This window comes from Bos indicus x Bos taurus, chromosome 21, assembly GCF_003369695.1.
Source record: "Bos indicus x Bos taurus breed Angus x Brahman F1 hybrid chromosome 21, Bos_hybrid_MaternalHap_v2.0, whole genome shotgun sequence".
Lineage (NCBI taxonomy): Eukaryota > Metazoa > Chordata > Mammalia > Artiodactyla > Bovidae > Bos > Bos indicus x Bos taurus.
This window is the reverse complement of record NC_040096.1, coordinates 55,486,031-55,503,911: the sequence shown is the minus strand read 5'-3', so window position 1 is coordinate 55,503,911 and position 17,881 is coordinate 55,486,031. Positions and strand designations below refer to the sequence as shown.

Genomic DNA, 17,881 nt, shown 5'->3' with positions numbered 1-17,881 from the left:
TGATTGTGTCTTTAGGATTTTCCATGTACAGTATCATGTCATCTGCAAATAGTTAATAGTTTTACTTATTTTCCTATTTGGATTCCTTTTATTTCTTTTTTTTTCTTCTCTGACTGCCATGGCTAGGACTTTCAAAACTATGTTGAATAAAAGTGGTGAGAATGAGCACCCTTGTCTTATTCCTAAACTTAGAGGAAATGCTTTCAGTTTTTCACTGTTGAGAATGTTAGCTCTCAGTTTGTTGTATGTGGCTTTTTTATGTTGTGGTAGATTTCTGGAGAAACCTCTATGCCCACTTTCTGGAGAGTTTTTAACATAAATGGGTGCTGAATTTTATCAGAAGCTTTTTCTGCATCTATTGAGATGATCATATGGTTTTTATTCTTCAGTTGGTTAATGCAGTGTATCTCATTGATTGATTTGCATATATTAAAGAGTCCTTATGGACATGAGTTTGAATAAACTCCAGGAGTTGGTGATGGACAGGGAGGCCTGGCGTGCTGTGGTTCATGGGGTCACAAAGAGTTGGATGCAACTGAGTGACGGAACTGAACTGAAAGAGTCCTTGCATCCTTGGAATAAATCCCACTTGATCATGGTTTATGATCCTTTAAATGTGTTGTTGGATTTGGTTTGCTAGTATTTTGTTAAAGATTTTTATGTCTGTTTTCATCAGTGATATTGGCCCATAATTTTCTTTTTTGTGATATCTTTTGTTTTGGTATCAGGGTAATGGTGCCTTGAAGAATGAGCTTGAAAGTGTTCCTTCTTTAGTAATTTTTTGGAAGACCTTCATAAGGATAGATGTTAACTCTTCTCTAAATATTTGATAGAACTCACCTGTGAAGCCATCTGGTCCTGGACTTTTGTTTTTTGGGGGAGTTTTTAAATCACAGTTTCAATTTTAGTACTTGTGATTGGAATGCTCATATTTGCTATTTCTTCCTGCTTTAGTCTTGCAAGTTTGCACCTTGCTAAGATTTGTGCATTTCTTCGAGGTTGTCCATTTTATTGGCCTATAGTTGCTTGTACTAGTCTCTTATGATCTTTTGTATTTCTGTGCTTCCCTTGTAACTTCTTTTTTGTTTCTAATTTTCTTGATTTGAGACCTCTTTTTTTCTTGATGAGTCTGGCTAAAGGTTTATCAATTTTGTTTATCTTTTTTAAGAACCAGATTTTAGTTTCATTGATCCATTCTATTGTTTTCTTCATCTCTACTTTCTTTCTATTCTGATCTTTATGATTTCTTTTCTTCTACTAACTTTGAGTTTTATTTGTTCTGCCAAGCCTCCGAAGGGTTTGGGTTAATTGCATATATTTGATATTTTCTACTTCTGACCTTGTCTGGGAAAAATAACTTTGGGATAAGGAAAAGATGCAAACTGTGCCTTGAGAGCCCCTGGAGAACATTTCCAAAGTGGTGGCCATCCCCACCAGCTCAGGGGTGCTGCAAAGGTGAACGTGTAGCCAGGCCCCACCTGAGTGTTCTTGTCTGGGGAGAACACAGCCTCGTCACTAAGGCCTTGTCATGTACAAGTCCACTCCGCCTAAAGGAAGAAGAGTTTACAGGAGGCAGAGGAAGTTAGTTGGAAAAATGCACAGGGTCCTTATGCCTGTTATGTCTCTGGTTTTGTTATGTCTCAGTAATCCTTTGAGAGATGTAGTGTTAACCTTGTTTTGTAGCTAAAGAAACAGAAGCTCAGATAGATTAAGGGACAGGTCCAAGGTCACAAGCTGAGGAGTGTCAGAGCAGGGCTTTGGCTCCAAGCCCAGGGCTCATCCTCAGTGACTCTTCCCAGGGCCCTTCCCCTCTCTGCTCTCTTTGCCTCCACCTCAACTCCAAGGGAATACAAGTGACCTGATAGGAAAATTGAAAAGGAGATTGTACCAGGACTCAGAAATCCTGGCCTCCTTCATCACGGGATGTGTCCCACTCAGAATTCACCACATTTGTTGGTAGTGGCCAATAAACAGTTTCCCGCTGAGGGTCAGAGAGGCTGAGAGAAAGGCTGCAGGATTATGAGAACCAGTGAGAACGTGAGCTTGACGCGGCGCTCCTGACCCTGGCCACACAGGCCACTCCCCTTAACCCCAGAAATTCCTGGGCTTGTCAAAGAGCATGTGCATTTGTCCTTTGGGGAAAAAAAGACAATAAAATGTATTGTCAGTTTACTGTCTTTAGGGTTGGGTGCAAGGGGATGCCTGTTTTTTTTAAGTAATTTGTTTTTTTAATTTGTTTTGTTGAAGTATAGTTGATTCACAGTGTTGTGCTGATTTCTGCTGTATAGCACCGTGATTCAGTTGTGCACATATACATTCTTATTCATATCATTTTCCATTATGGTTTATCACAAGATACTGAGTATAGTTCCCTGTGCTATACAGCAGGACCCTGGTGTTTATCCATTCTGTATATAACAGTTGCATCTGCTAATCACAGACTCCCGATCCATGCCCCCTCCCCCCTCGCCCTTGGCAACCACAAGTCTGTCTGTCTGTCTGTGAGTCTGTCTCTGTTTCATAGATAAGTTCATTTGTCCATGTTTTAGATTTCACATAAAAGTGATATCGTATGGTATTTGTCTTTCTCTGACTCCACTTAGTATGACCATCTCTAGATCCATCCACGTAGCTGAAGTGGCAGAATCCCCTCCTTTCATGCCTGAGTAGTATGCCCTTGGGTATGTGCAGCGTGTCCTCTGTACCCACTCGTGGGTCAGCAGACATTTAGGTTTCCGCGTCTTGACTGTTGTGAATAGAGCTGCTGTGAGTGTAGGGGGGCATGTCATCTTCTTGAGTTGTGTGTGCCTAGTCGCTCGGTCATGTCCAGCTCTTTGCGACCCCAGGGACTGTAGCCCACCAGGTCCCTCTGTCCATGGAGATTCTCCTCCAGGCAAGAATTCTGGAGTGGGTTGCCATGCCCTCCTCCAGGAGATCTTCCCAACCCAGGGACCAAACTGAGATCTCCAGCACTGCCGGCAGATTCTTTACCGTCTTTTGAATTGTAGTTTTGTACAGATGTGTGCCCAGGAGTGGGATTGCTAGATCACGTGGCAACTCTACTTTTAGTTTTTTCTGTTTTTTACATTAATTTATGTATTTGGCTGTGCTGGGTCTTAGCTGCTGTGTGCAGGGTCTTTCACTGCTGTGCACAGACTCCAGTTACGATTCATGGGCTTCAGTAGTTGTAGCATGAAGGCTGAGTTTCTCAAACCCATGTCCCCTGCGTGCAGGGTGAATTCTTAACCACTGGACCAACAAGGAAGACCCTATTTTTAGTTTTTTGAAGAACTTCCGCACTCTTTTCCATAGTGGCTGTACCAGTTTACATTCCGAGGGAGTGTTTATTTGCCCCCCAAATGCTGGGCTTTCCTTACAAATTATCTGACATCTGACGTCATGTTGTAGAGAAGGCATAGTTTTATGAGAGGCTGTGTGTGTGTGAGAGAGAGAGAGAGAGAATATGAGCTTCACACAAAATGCTGAGTTGTTGTTTTTTACCCCCCTAACAAGCTTGGCTGAGTTTTTGTAATTCTATAGCTGTGACATGACTAGTCCACTGAGATATTCAATACTGGCTGGAAAAATACAACCGAAACGTATGCAATGAGCAGCAAGAAACAATGACACTTCTGAGAGTCACTTTACTATAAAGGTGGCCTCGCTGTAGGAAAGATGGACACGCTTGCTCTTTTTCAGGCTCAGCTCAGATTTTTTTTTTTCTTTCTGGTAACTTCCCCAAGTACAAGGAATCCACACAGGAGCAGGGGTGCCTTGGCTGTGGAAACATCATCACTGATAACTCAATAAGTCTAGCGCTGTCCTTAGCCCTGCTCTTACGAGCTGACAGCCGCTTTGAGGGGTCTGCTCAGAGATCCTGATCGCCCCTGTGGAGTCTGGCGTGGGCCACCTGTGCTGACAGAACATGCAGCCCTCCCTCCCGTGACTCTGACTTGGCACGGTGCCCTCCGTGTTGCAGATGGAATGTGTTTGCCCTGCCCTGTGTGCAAGTCCTCTGCCCACCACACCTCGTGGCGCCGAGCTCGGCCAGTTCTCTGACCCGAGCCAGGACTGCCAGCGGGGCTCCCTGGGGCTCCACGCCTGGCATCGGAACCTACAGATAGCTCTTTGCATCATGGAAAGCACCCCGACTCTCTCAGTCCTGCCTGTTGAGTGGGGAGGAGCAGGCTATTGGTTCAAGAAGGCGCTGCGTTTGTTAAGGACTAGCCGGGCAGGTGGCTGCAGGAGTCCGGGTGCGTGCCATTCCTTCTCCATCTGAACTCCGACTTCCCTCCTTAGGCCCTCGTCTCTCCCCCCAGGAGCCACATCGCCACTGGTCCCAGTGCAGTGCTGGGACCTCCTGGTGCTACAGTCTAGATACCAAGTGCCTGCATGGGCCCCAGCCTTGCTGCCAAGCCCTGGAGTCTGTCTCCGCTGAGAGTCAGGAGCGAGGGCTCCTCTCCAGCCCTGTGCTGAGCTGCCCGGCATTTCTCCATGGAGCTGAACATCTCCCCCGACCCCCCATCTCCTCTTGGAGGGAGCCGGCTGCTTGTCGAGCTGCAGCCTCAGCAGTTCCTGGACATATTTTGTTGGTTTACCACTAAGCAAGAAAAGTGGGCTCCTGGGCCCGGAGCTTGGCAGGAGTTCGGGCCCTTCAAAGAAAATGGAAAGTGCAGCAGTGAAGAAATCCAGTGCCCTGCTGGTTGCGTCTGTGCCCCTCTCCTCCCTGTGCCCCAGAAGCCCGGCCGCTGTAGTGTGTGAACACCAGGGCAGAATGGCGCCCCGGGAATTGATTCACACTTTCCGCTCCGCGTGCTCGTGCCCCGGCCCTGAGAAGATGAGCTACCGTGGCTGTCCCCCTGTGACATTAAAGTGCTTTCTCTCAGCATCTGCTCCTGAACCCGGCAGCTGGCGGCACCCGCATGCCCTTGGAAGACATGGATGAGAAAGCCAGTCCTGGGCCCACAAGAAGTGTAAAGTTAGGTCAGAACAGAGGCTGGGGTTTCCTCCCACCCTTGGTGCCTCATCCCACCCCAAGGACAACTCATTCCATCCACTCTTGTTCCCTCCATCCTGGCATGGCCTTTCCACACCCCTGGACTCTTGTGTTTTGGGGATGGGGAAGCTGGTGCCACCTCCTGCAACCCTCCCTCTCCCCTCTGCCTTCTCGAAGGGCCATGAAGCCATGGCAGCTCCCCTTAACCGCCTGGGACCCAGGATCTGAGGAGGCTGTGATGTCTCTTGCCCTCTTCATGACTCAGGTAGTTGGCACTTACAGTCTGCCTGCCTTCTGGGTAAGTGGGATTGCCCAGGGTGAGGCCCAGTGAGTAGGGGGCTTTCTACATGTTAGCCCCTCTGATCAGAGTGCACCAGGCCAGAGTCCCTGGAATCAACCCTGTGATGGGTTTAAAAGAAAAAAAAAAAAAAGCTGTTCTCCTGCCCAGGGCTATTGATTGTGAGGCAGAAAATGTGATGAACCTTGAACAGGATAGGTCACTAGCCCAAGCCTGCCTCCTGCCTCCTGCCTTCTCTGGACCAGGCACTCCAGGAAGGCACCTGAATTCTCCAGACCTCAGAGTTGCAGAGCGGTTCCGAGGGGCTCATGCATCATTCTGGGCACCGTCTAGACAGAATTAAGAGGTGGCCTGTCTATGCACTACCATTTTAAAATATGTATGTAGGTACTACTGTGGTTCATAAAATGTACATTTATGTTTTAGGTGGGTGCTTCATGCGCCGTTTTGCCCTTACTCATGTCCTTGTGAGGAGAATAACCTCCGAGATTTAGCTGGATTCAGGTGCTCTGCCTCAGCTCGCTTGTCCCGAAGATAAACGGCCTGGGGCTTGGAGCCTCGACTCGGTGACTAAACCGTAATCACCTGTCAGCGTGAGCGCCTGTGTCCCCAGTGTAATCAATGGCACAACATCCAGCTCGGAGCACCCGGGTGGGAGTAGTGCCAGGGCGACTGCGGCCAAGGGGAAAGGAGGTGGGCTCACTGGGCTTTGCCGTCCCCCCAGAGGAGAAGGCTGGCTGCCAGAGGATAGTCCAGAAAGCCCCAGCTTCAGGTGGGGAGACCACAGAGAGGGACTCCTAGGACACGGCGGGTATCTGTCAGTGCAGGCCAGGAAGTTTTCAATCTCCAAACACTAGGCCCTGCCAGAGGTCTGTTGTGGGAACCCACCACGAGCTCCACCTGAATGTGACTTCCCCCAAAGGCTGCCTGGGGCCCGGCCACCAGCCACAGGCCCAGTGCTCCAAGGGAGGGGTCACTTCATGGTGGGGAGCAGGGCTTTCACCAGATGCTGGGGAATAGAAAAAGACCCTTTTGTACTGATATAAACGATGTACATGTGTGGCTGTTATTGTTGTTTTTTATGACTACCTGGAGAAAAGCCAGTGCTTCCTTTTTCTTCCTGTGAAGTGGAACAACTCCGAGGTTGGATCTACTGAACTGAACATTCTTACCAGCTAAGAGCCATGCAAGTGTATTTGAGCCACCAGCTCATGTGACTAAGTTATTTTTATGGAAGACATGGTTCTTGTTTAAAAGTCCATGTGATTTCTATCACAGAAGCACAATTTCCCCATGGCTGCCTTGGGCTCCTGTGCTAATATGGTTGTTGTGTGCAAGAAAGCCAACTTCTTCAGCTATTAAAACTCCCCCCAGGGCCAGGGAGGAGAAGGCAATGGCACCCCACTCCAGTACTCTTGCCTGGAAAATGCTATGGATGGAGGAGCCTGGTAGGCTGCAGTCCATGGGGTCGCTAAGAGTCGGACACGACTGAGCGACTTCACTTTCACTTTTCACTTTCATGTATTGGAGGAGGAAATGGCAACCCACTCCAGTGTTCTTGCCTGGAGAATCCCATGGACAGAGGAGCCTGGTGGGCTGCCATCTATGGGGTCGCACAGAGTCGGACACGACTGAAGCGACTTAGCAGCAGCAGCAGCAGGGCCAGGGAAGTTAAGAACCCACCTGCCGGTGCAGGAGACACAGGTTCCATCCCTGGTCCAGGGAGATCCACACACCGAGGGCCAGCTAGACCTGTCTGCTGTGACTGCTGAGCCCACACACCCTAGAGCCCAGCTCCACAACAAGAGAAGCCACCATAATGAGAAACTGCAACTGGAGGAAGCCCAGGCGCAGCAATGAAGACCCAGCACAGCCTAAATAAATAATACATCTAAGAAACTCACCCCAGGATAGACGAATGAGGGGTGTGGGATTAACAGATGACTATAGGGCTTCCCTCATAGCTCAGTTGGTAAAGAATCCGCCTGCAATGCAAGAGACCCTGGTTCAATTTCTGGGTCAGGAAGATCCCCTGGAGAAGGAAATAGCAACCCACTCCAATATTCTTGCCTGGAGAATTCCCATGGACAGCGGAGCCTGGCAGGCTACAGTCCATGGGGTTGCAAGACTCAGGCACAACTTAGCGACTAAACCACCACCATATATAAAATGGGTAAGCAACAGGGATATATTACATCGTGCAGAGAATTATACCCATTACCTTGAAATAACCTGTCATGAAGTATAACCTGCCAAAATGCTGAATCACTCTGCTGTTCACCTGAAACTAACATAATTAATAAATCAACTATACTTTTATTAAAAAAAAAAAAAAAGAAAGAAACCTCTCCCCCAGCTGATCACAGTGTAGTAGCCAGCTTGGTACAAAGGAAAATTTGTAGAGAAAAATGTTCATAATATGCACTGTCTCTTAGTATTCCATTTCAGTTGCTTTAAGAGAGAGAATAAGTACAGGATATGCTGCTTGAGATAGGGTTAAGCCTATTTCCTCCGTTTAAAAATGAGTTTAAGCTCTTCTCACCCTCAGGTGGATCAGTAAGAGTTGACAGCCATGCCCACAATGACCGTTGTTCTTAGAGTCCTTTGAAAGACCTGGTTTTATGGCCCGTCACGCTGAAGTTCCAGGGTGATTCACGACAAGGCTCTGTTGTGAGAGTAGCTTTTTCTGGTGGGAGACCCGAGGGTGTAAGAATGGGGACCACTGCCTCAGGGTTGTGTCGTGGGAGGGAGCGCAAGGCCCGCAGAAGAGGAGGGAGAGGTGCCCACGTGCCACCACCTTCCTTAGTTGAGCTGTCCCCTCGCTCATCCTTCCAGTCCTGCAAGGATAAGCTTCTTAATATACACGCTGAGAGATTTGCTATCCTGCCCTAGTTCTTTTTGAAAAGTATCAGGTAAGCTGGCAGAAGGGAAATAGTGAGGGGTAAACTATTTTCTTTTATATTTTTAAAATGTATTTTTATTTATTTGGTTGTACCGCGTCTTAGATGTAGCATGCAAACTCTTAGTTGCGGCATGTGGAATCTAGTTCCCCGTCTAGGGATCGAACCTGGTCCCCATGCATTGGGAGCATGCAGTCTTAGCCACGGGACCATCAGGGAAGTCCCTGAGGGGTAAATCTTCTGAAGAGGTCTTGAAGACCTGCCCATTCTTGGAGCAGGGCCAGGCCCTCCCATAACGCCCCATGGCCTTGGGCCTTGCCCCAGGTGAGATGGTTCGGATCTTACAAGACCACCTTGATTTCGGTGCAGCACTAAACATAGATCCACCAGAGACGAGCATCTTGGCTGAGCTGCGGAGACCACTGGGGAGAGGCCCAGAGATGCTGCCTTGCAGAGCTCCTGCTGTCCTGACACTCACCTGCAAGCCATTCTCCTCCCAGCTCACTCCAGGAAGGTCCCTGAAGAAGAAGGTTATGGGTTTAGAAGCGAGGGACCTAATTTCCTGACAGTCTGTAAAACCTTCTGGCCACCCCTCCACCTGCTATTCATTGATTCAGCAAATAAGCATTGAGGACGTCCCTGCCATATGCCAAGCCCTGTGCTGGATTCTGGGGGATGGCTCTGCCCTCATGAAAACTGTAGTCTAGAAAGGGAGCAGATGATACATCAGTAAACAAATAATGAACAATACGCTGACAGGCTGGTCAGTGCCAGAAGGAAATAAACAGGATAAACAAAGGACCTGTAAAGAGACGAGGAGGGGTCATTCTGTAGGGGAAAGACTTCTCTGCACCAGAGACATCTGAGCTGAGACCTCAGGGAGATGAGTGGAGGGAGGGCATCCCAGGCAGAGAGGACGCAAAGATGCAGAAGAGCCTTGGCATGCTCAGGAGTGGGGAGACTGTGGCCGGAGAGGAGGGAGAATGGTTTGGGGGAGTTCAGAGAGGAGGCCAGAACCAGGTTATGCAGGGCCTTGAGGCCACGGTCAGAGTTTGGATTTTGTTCTGAGAGCAAGACAGGCTCCTTGCTGACAGCGTTATGCAGGAGCGATAATGTAATTAAAGATCACGGGGTCCTCACTGCAGTTCAAAACTGTGAGGCTTATGTATATGTGCTGCTATAGGAAGAGTCACAAGAGACCCTACGCGGGGGAAAATCCCAAGAAACAGAGCACAGTATAAAATATGCCGCTGACGTTTTTTTTAAGAGAAGATGTATATGTATATATCAGCTTGCCTGGGTATAAAATATAACCACATTAAGGACATACAAGAAAAGAAGAAGAAAAAAGAAATGAAGGAGAAAGAGGATCCAAGTTTGAGATGAACTTTTGGGAAGACAACTTCTAACATAGTGAGTTTCAAATTGTAGGTCACAACTCAGGAGAGGTTCTGAAATTACCTTAGTGAAGTCACAGATAGCACTTAAAATATCAACCTACATCTTGCATAGTAAGGAGAGCATTTTGTGAAAGTTGTTTTAATTATTTATGTGTGTAGATACATAACGTGTGTACATGTATATAAATGACATGTACATACATTCATGTACATATGTGTACATGTGTTGGCTTGCAGTCTCAGATCAGATCAGTCGCTCAGTCGTGTCCGACTCTTTGCGACCCCATGAATCGCAGCACGCCAGGCCTCCCTGTCCATCACCAACTCCCGGAGTTCACTCAGACTCACGTCCATCGAGTCAGTCATGCCATCCAGCCATCTTATCCTCTGTCATTCCCTTCTCCTCCTGCCCCCAATCCCTTCCAGCATCAGAGTCTTTTTCAATGAGTCAACTCTTCGCGTGAGGTGGCCAAAGTACTAGAGTTTCAGCTTTAGCATCATTCCTTCCAAAGAAATCCCAGGGCTGATCTCCTTCAGAATGGACTGGTTGGATCTCCTTGCAGTCCAAGGGACTCTCAAGAATCTTCTCCAACACCACAGTTCAAAAGCATCAATTCTTCAGCGCTCAGCCTTCTTCACAGTCCAACTCTCACATCCATACATGACCACAGGAAAAACCATAGCCTTGACTAGACGAACCTTTGTTGGCAAAGTAATGTCTCTGCTTTTGAATATGCTATCTAGGTTGGTCATAACTTTCCTTCCAAGGAGTAAGCGTCTTTTAATTTCATGGCTGCAGTCACCATCTACAGTGATTTTGGAGCCCAGAAAAATAAAGTCTGACACTGTTTCCACTGTTTCCCCATGTATTTCCCATGAAGTGGTGGGACCGGATGCCATGATCTTCGTTTTCTGAATGTTGAGCTTTAAGCCAACTTTTTCACTCTCCACTTTCACTTTCATCAAGAGGCTTTTGAGTTCCTCCTCACTTTCTGCCATAAGGGTGGTGTCATCTGCATATCTGAGGTTATTGATATTTCTCCTGGCAATCTTGATTCCAGCTTGTGTTTCTTCCAGTCCAGCGTTTCTCATGATGTACTCTGCATATAAGTTAAATAAGCAGGGTGACAATATACAGCCTTGACGTACTCCTTTTCCTATTTGGAACCAGTCTGTTGTTCCATGTCCAGTTCTAACTGTTGCTTCCTGACCTGCATACAGATTTCTCAAGAGGCAGGTCAGGTGGTCTGGTATTCCCATCTCTTTCACAAATTTCCACAGTTTATTGTGATCCACACAGTCAAAGGCTTTGGCATAGTCAATAAAACAGAAATAGATACCTTTCTGGAACTCTCTTGCTTTTTCCATGATCCAGCAGATGTTGGCAATTTGATCTCTGGTTCCTCTGCCTTTTCTAAAACCAGCTTGAACATCAGGAAGTTCACAGTTCACATATTGCTGAAGCCTGGCTTGGAGAATTTTGAGCATTACTTTACTAGCGTGTGAGATGAGTGCAATTGTGCGGTAGTTTGAGCATTCTTTGGCATTGCCTTTCTTTGGGATTGGAATGAAAACTGACCTTTTCCAGTCCTGTGGCCACTGGTGAGTTTTCCAAATTTGCTGGCATATTGAGTGCAGCACTTTCACAGCATCATCTTTCAGGATTTGGAATAGCTCAACTGGAATTCCATCACCTCCACTAGCTTTGTTCGTAGTGATGCTTTCTAAGGCCCACTTAACTTCACATTCCAGGATATCTGGCTCTAGGTCAGTGATCACACCATTGTGATTATCTGGGTCGTGAAGATCTTTTTTGTACAGTTCTTCTGTGTATTCTTGCCATCTCTTCTTAATATCTTCTGCTTCTGTTAGGTCCATACCATTTCTGTCCTTTATCGAGCCCATCTTTGCATGAAATGTTCCTTTGGTATAAAATGTTTTAAACTAAGCGTTACAGTTGAAAATGTTTGAAAAATATATCTTAAGGATCTTCATGGTAGAAAAGTTGAGAAACGTGACTTAGTGATTTTTCACTAAGTTTCCTTTACTTCTGTCTTAGTTTCCTCATCAGGCTTCTCTTCCAGATAATCCTCTTCAAATTAAAAAGAAAAAAGTCAAAAAAAAAAAAGATGCCCAAGAAGCTCCTGGGGTCGGGAGTGAGGTCCAAGGCACAGGGCGAGTGAGGTCCAAGGGAGACTTACTCTTGGTAGTATGTGCTTTTGTATGGTTGAATATCTTACTATGTACCTGCATTACTTATTCAGTTAAAAAAAAAAAGTTTGTCTAAATGGTGGTCACCCTGGCCATCATGTGGAGCGAGGGTGAACCCAGAAACAGAGGACCGGCTAGAAGGCTCTGGCCGGGGCCGCGGTGAGAGATGGTTCTTCTTCACCTGTGGGGTGGGTGATGGGGATGGAGACAAGCTAGACTCAGCATGTTCCACCCAATGGGGACTGGGCCTACCTGAATCTATCTGCCTTATCTTTGTGGAAGGAAGGGTTCTTGGGCTCCTTCCAGGTGCTAAAAGCTTCAGAATTCCCAAGAATGTTGAATCCATCACAACGTGGAGGACACGGTTATGGACATGTATCCCTTTCATATCCTCACGGAACTGTCACAAGTGACCTTTAATGACCATCAAAACACAGTTACACTCTGTTTCTCAGTGGAGCTTGCTTTCTTTGCAGAGAGATGCCAAAGGCCAATACCTGTTTGACCTTCTTTGCCACCACCTGAATCTATTGGAGAAAGACTATTTTGGGATCCGCTTTGTGGACCCTGATAAGCAGCGGGTAAGTCCATATTCAAAGCACGGATGGGGGAGAGGGTCAGTCAGTTAGCCTGAGGCACTAATTGTCATTCATGTTCAGAGCTTAGCCTCAGGAGTCAGGGGACCAACTGGACCCTGTAGTTGGATATCATCTCTTCGGATCATATTGTGAGACCTGGAACACCCCGCAGCAGAGCTCACCTGGCGTGCTCCATCGATTGCTAGACACTGAAATGGCAACCTGGAGAGCTGAAGTTGTTGTTGCTGTTCAGTTGCTCAGTCGTCTCCGACTCTTTGCGGACTGCAGCACACCAGGCTTGCCCGTCCTTCACTATCTCCCAGAGTTTGCTCAAACTCATGTCCATTGAGTCAATGATCATCCAACCATCTTGTCCTCTGTTGACCCTTCTCCTCTTGCCCTCAGTCTTTGCCAGCATCAGGGTCTTTTCCAGTGAGTCAGCACTTTGCATCAGGGGGCCAAAGTATTGAAGCTTCAGCTTTAGCATCGGTACTTCCAGGGAATATTCAGGGTTCATTTCCTTTAGGATTGACTGGTTTGATCTCCTTGCTGTCCAAGGGACTCTCAGGAGTCTTCTCCAGCACCACAATTTGAAAGCATCAATTCTTTGGTGTTCAGCCTTCTTTATGGTCCAGCTCTCACATCCATACACGACAAATCAAAAAACCATAGCTTTGACCATACAGACCTTTGTCAGCAAAATGACATCTCTGCTTTTTAATATGCATGAAAGCTGAAGAGATTTGCCCAAAGCTGCCCAGTTAGAGGCAGAGCGGCTGGGCTGGTGTGGTGGCCCCAGAGCCCAGGTCACAGGCTGAGGCTGTCCTGCCCCTTCCCTGGTAAATGGGCATGCTCACCTTGGTCTGGTTAGGAGGGGCCTTGCCTGAGTGCCACAGCAACCCTCCCCGAGCAGGACAGAGGTGGAGCCCAACTGACACAGGCTTTTTGGCCCTTGCAAATCCTGCAGTTCTTCACCTTCCAAAGACAGTGGCATGTGAAGAAAAAAGGGTAAAATGTATCCTGTTCAAGTGTAAAGTGTGTCCTGTCCATTGTTTTTCACTTAGAATGTGTTTGAGGAAAATAAGAGAGTGTGTTGAGATTGCAAAGATTTAAAGCCAACAGAGACAGAGAAAAATAAGGAAGTAGGGGAAAGGAGAAATAAACTTTGATGGAGTGGCTGCCATGTGCCAGGCTCTACGCTGGACACACACCTAGACCTTTGAGCCGATGGATGTTGAGCACTGAGGTGTTATCATGCACAAAGCTGAGAGCTTCACATAAGTTACTGGATCCTTCCCATGAATGAGATGCGTACCGGCAGTTGACCATCCACTCTCCAGACGAGTGAACAGTCTCCTGCAGGTTGCCTAACTTGCCCAAGGCAAGTGACAAAGGTCCTGCTTGGACCTGCCTGATGCCAGAGCCTGTGTGGTTTCTGGGGTTCCCTGCTGAATTCCTGCTCTATGGCCTCTAAAGTGACCTGATTCTGTGCCTTTGTTGAGGGTTTAAGCCAAGCAGGGGGGCTTGCAAGGGTCGTTGAGCATTGTGAGGAAATGGACCAGTAGAGAACTGTCCTTCTGTATCTACTGATCACAGTAGAGATGGAGGAGGTGAGCTCCCCGGCTCCCCCTAGACCCCTTCCCCTGAGCACCAGCGAGGCAGAACCTGGCGCTCACACCCATGCTGTCCCTGCCCACTTCTCAGGGGTCTCTGTAGGGTCTGGGATTCCTCTGCCCACTCTTGGATGAGCTACCCTCATTCCCCATTCCCTTTTGCCCCTCAGGCCCTGGGCTCATCCTGATCTCAGCCTGCCCTTCAAGCCTCCCAAATCTGAAGACTGTGCCACACTGGTCCACTCACCCAAATACAGGTGGAAGCTCCCGTCTCTGAACCTTCTTTTTACTCTTCTCCTAACCCCGCCTCCCCAAGCCAGTGTTATCAATTTGCTAGTAATTCTGGGACCTGGATTTAGCCAGACAGCTGCAAAAGGTCACCCTGGCCCTCACCATATTTCGGGGGATGCTCTCAAGATTTTTCTGCCAGACCCTTGAAGTCTCTTAGACAAGCTTTCCACTGCCTGCCCACCCCTCTGAGTCTCCTCCAGCCTCACTTCTTTCAGGAGTCTCACTCCAGTACAAACTCTTGTCTCCACCTATTGCCAAGAGGAGTAGCCTCTTGCGTTTAGCCTCTCTGCCTTCTGCTGCTAATGGATCTGTCATTGCATTTAGTTGTGTGGTTGCTGTTGTGTCAGTCGCTCAGGCGTGTCCGACTCTCTGCGACCCCATGGACTGTAGCCCAGGCTCCTCTGCCCATGGAATTCTCCAGGCAAGAAGACTGGAGTGGATTGCCACGCTCTCCTCCAGGGGCGGCACAGGGATCGAACCCAGGGATTGAACCCAGGATCCTGCATTGCAGGGAGATTCTTTACCATCTGGGCCACCGGGGCAGCCCACTGTCTATCTCCCTTTGTTCATTTTAACCTATGGGTCCCGTGCCCCAGGGCGTTCTGTCTTCTGAGCCCCAGACATGTGCTGTGTTCATCTCATTGTCCACAGTCCCGGTGTGCTCTGCACAGGCCAGCCTCCGCCGCCTTCCCAGGCACGGCCTGGAACCCCAGTCATTTCCATGCAATTTCATCCCTTGCCTTTCCTTCCCTGGGAAGCCACGCCGCGGTGGGCCGTGTAATGTGAGAAGGACCTCTTAACCACATTGAGTGGCTATAATGAGTTGCCAGCCTCGTGGGAACTCAGATCAGAGGGAAGCAAGAGAGCAGAGTGTCAGCTCAGATTATCCATGTGGCGCTGATGGAAGAACTGGCTCTTAGTGGGTCCATTAACTGCACGAACCACGGTCCAGCCCAGAAGGTGAGAGCTGGAAACCGAGGGAGGCCAGGATGTGTCTGCACAGCCCTGGCTGCTCTCCTGCCAGAGAGAGGACTCAGCCAAGAGGCTCCACTGTACTGAGCAAAAGTCGCCAGAAAAGAGGGAGGTGAGGACTAGCTCCTCCATCCGTCTTACAGCTGAACATTGAACGCTGAGCTGGTCACCAGTGACACAGTGGGAAACAGGCAGAATTTCCTGCCCTCCCAGAGCTTATGGTCAGTGCTTTTAAGCTGCTTCCCGATAATCAAGCCCCAAATATCAGCTATTCTAGCTCTCTGCAAATTGTCAAGTTTCCTGATGAGCACAAAAGCAGCAAATATCAATAATGCATTTTATAAGGCATCCATGTAGAAGTGGGAAAATGATATAGAACCATCTCCTTGCTTCCTGACCCAAACAGAAGTACCATGGCGGGGGGCGGGGGTGGGAATGTGTTACTACTGTGTCCAGCCTCTGTGAAAATCCAGGGAAAACAGGATACTACATTAGTTGTGGTTGGGTATCTTACAAGACTTACATTTTAAACATCCCTGGATGCCAAGGAATTCTGAGTATGTATTCCCTCACACAAGGGCTGGCAATGTGTTGCTCAAACAAAAACGAAACATACACCAGCCATCCCTGCCTTCTCACCATTTATGAAATTCCACCTGCCAGTGCTTTCGAGAGCTGCTCCCAATCGCCTCTGTGTGTCCTCACGACCCCACCACATCACACAGACACGCACAGCCCATGAAAGGGAGGCATTCGCCACTCAGGCCAAGTGGAGCTCTGTCCCCAGCACATATCCGTGCATTCACTGCTGCCCATCAGCACACCAGAAACATGGCTCGGAACTCTGGCGCCCCATCTTGGAAGGCGACATTGCCAGGGAGCCCCAAAATGGCATCTGAAGCTGGAACTCTTCCCCCCTTCACAGCTGGTTCCATGGGGAGCTTATTTCAGAAAATCCTATCACTCTCTACTCTCCAAACGTACATATCACAGGCTTCTGAGCCGCGTTCACCCTGGGCTACAATCTGTCTAGCTATTTAAATCGAATACAGCGAGATATATTTGACACTGCTTCTCATTAGGGTTTTCTTGGTCTGTGTTCTCTGTTTCAGCATTGGTTGGAGTTTACAAAGTCTGTGGTGAAGCAGTTGAGATGTAAGTACTGTCCATGAAAAGACAGAAGCCTCGCCCCTGGGGAGGGTGGGAGGAAACCACCTCCTTGTAATGTGTCTTGGGAACCTTCCGTTGTTCTGAGCAGAAGTTGGCCCTAAACACGAGAGGATCTTCTGATGGTTCAGAGTCCTGTGCATCCAGGGGGGCAGTGAGTCCTGTCATCTGCCAGGGAGGGTCTTTGCTGATGGACACCTCTTTTTCTGTGCAGCCCAGCCTCCGTTCACCATGTGTTTCCGTGTGAAGTTTTACCCTGCAGACCCTGCGGCCCTGAAAGAAGAAATAACCAGGTAAGGCTGGTTATTACATCCCTCAGCCTCCAAGACCTATTGGGAAGGATAGGAAAGAGGGGCCGTAACTTCCTAGGTCCCCTGGAAAGCTCCTAGGCAAGAATTCTTCCTAAATATAGCCTTACTTCTGCGTTTCACTTCCGCATGCTCTCTTTGCTCATCTCCTCAGTAGAACCGCAACAGAGTGAGGTTCTTTCCTTCAAGAAGTGTGAATGCTTCACCTTAATCTGGCCATCTGCAAAGGTAGCTGGAGTAATGTAATTACTCAAAAGTACTTTTTTCTTTCACCAGTGATGTGGCCACCGGGGATGTTTTGGGAGAGGGCTGTATTGCTGCTTATTGGGGGCTTGAAATAGACTCCAGCAGCCTAAATGGCAAAGCAGGAAACTGGAAAACAAGCCGGGAAACACTGAGGATTTTGAATTCAAGTCAGTGACCTCCAGGGTGCTGATGGCCCAGGCTCGTGATAAACTCTTCATTGTGGGGATCATGTTGCAGGGAAGGCAGGCAGCTGCATGGCATGAACCGCGTCTCATCCAGCACCACTTGAGGATGAGAAAAAGCCTCTGTGCTCACGCCATGCTACAAGAGGCTCAGCAAGCAGGAGAGGCACCGCTTCCTCGAGGGCTTGGTACATGGGAGCCGAATTCACTCTAAAAGTCTTGCCTTAAATGTTCAGGCACTCTCTGAACTGAGACTCATAATTTTTATATTAGAAAGATCTGATTTTAACATTAGTAAAAGCTTTGTTTCCCTGTGAAGGGTGGAGCCCTCGGTAAAGATGTGATGCCAGGAAGTCCTAGAGCCGAGGAGGAGATGGCTCTGCCAGCTCTAACCCCTTCCCTAAAGTCTTAGAGACAACAGGGACTTCCCAAGTGGTCCCCTGCAGGAGGCGTGGGTTCAATCCCTGGTTGGGGAACTAAGATCCCACATACAGAGCAGTGCAGTGAGAAACAAAACCAAAAAACCTTAGAGACAGCCAAGACTGGACGAGGCCGTTGCCAGTGCAGAGACTGCTTGTCCTCTAAGGCCTTGAGACCTGTTTCTAAACCCTGAACCCGCCCAGCCTGAAGCGCTGAGGACAGTGCCCTGTGTAGTTAGAGCCAAATCTCGTGCTCCAGAACTGGGCGCCTGCAAAGTGCAGGCCCCTCTCGGCCACACG

At 48.4% G+C, this 17,881-nt stretch overlaps 1 protein-coding gene across 5 annotated transcripts in view; it reads left to right on the top strand.

The window, feature by feature from the left end:
- The window catches only part of FRMD5 (FERM domain containing 5), a 324,278-nt gene that overhangs the window by 266,240 nt on the left and 40,157 nt on the right, over positions 1-17,881 (top strand). For all 5 annotated transcript variants that reach the window (XM_027521101.1, XM_027521102.1, XM_027521098.1 and 2 more), the window contains exons 2-4: positions 12,282-12,386; positions 16,372-16,414; positions 16,641-16,719. In XM_027521101.1, coding sequence (XP_027376902.1) covers positions 12,282-12,386; positions 16,372-16,414; positions 16,641-16,719 — 227 coding nt within the window. The remainder of the gene's footprint in view (positions 1-12,281; positions 12,387-16,371; positions 16,415-16,640; positions 16,720-17,881) is intronic.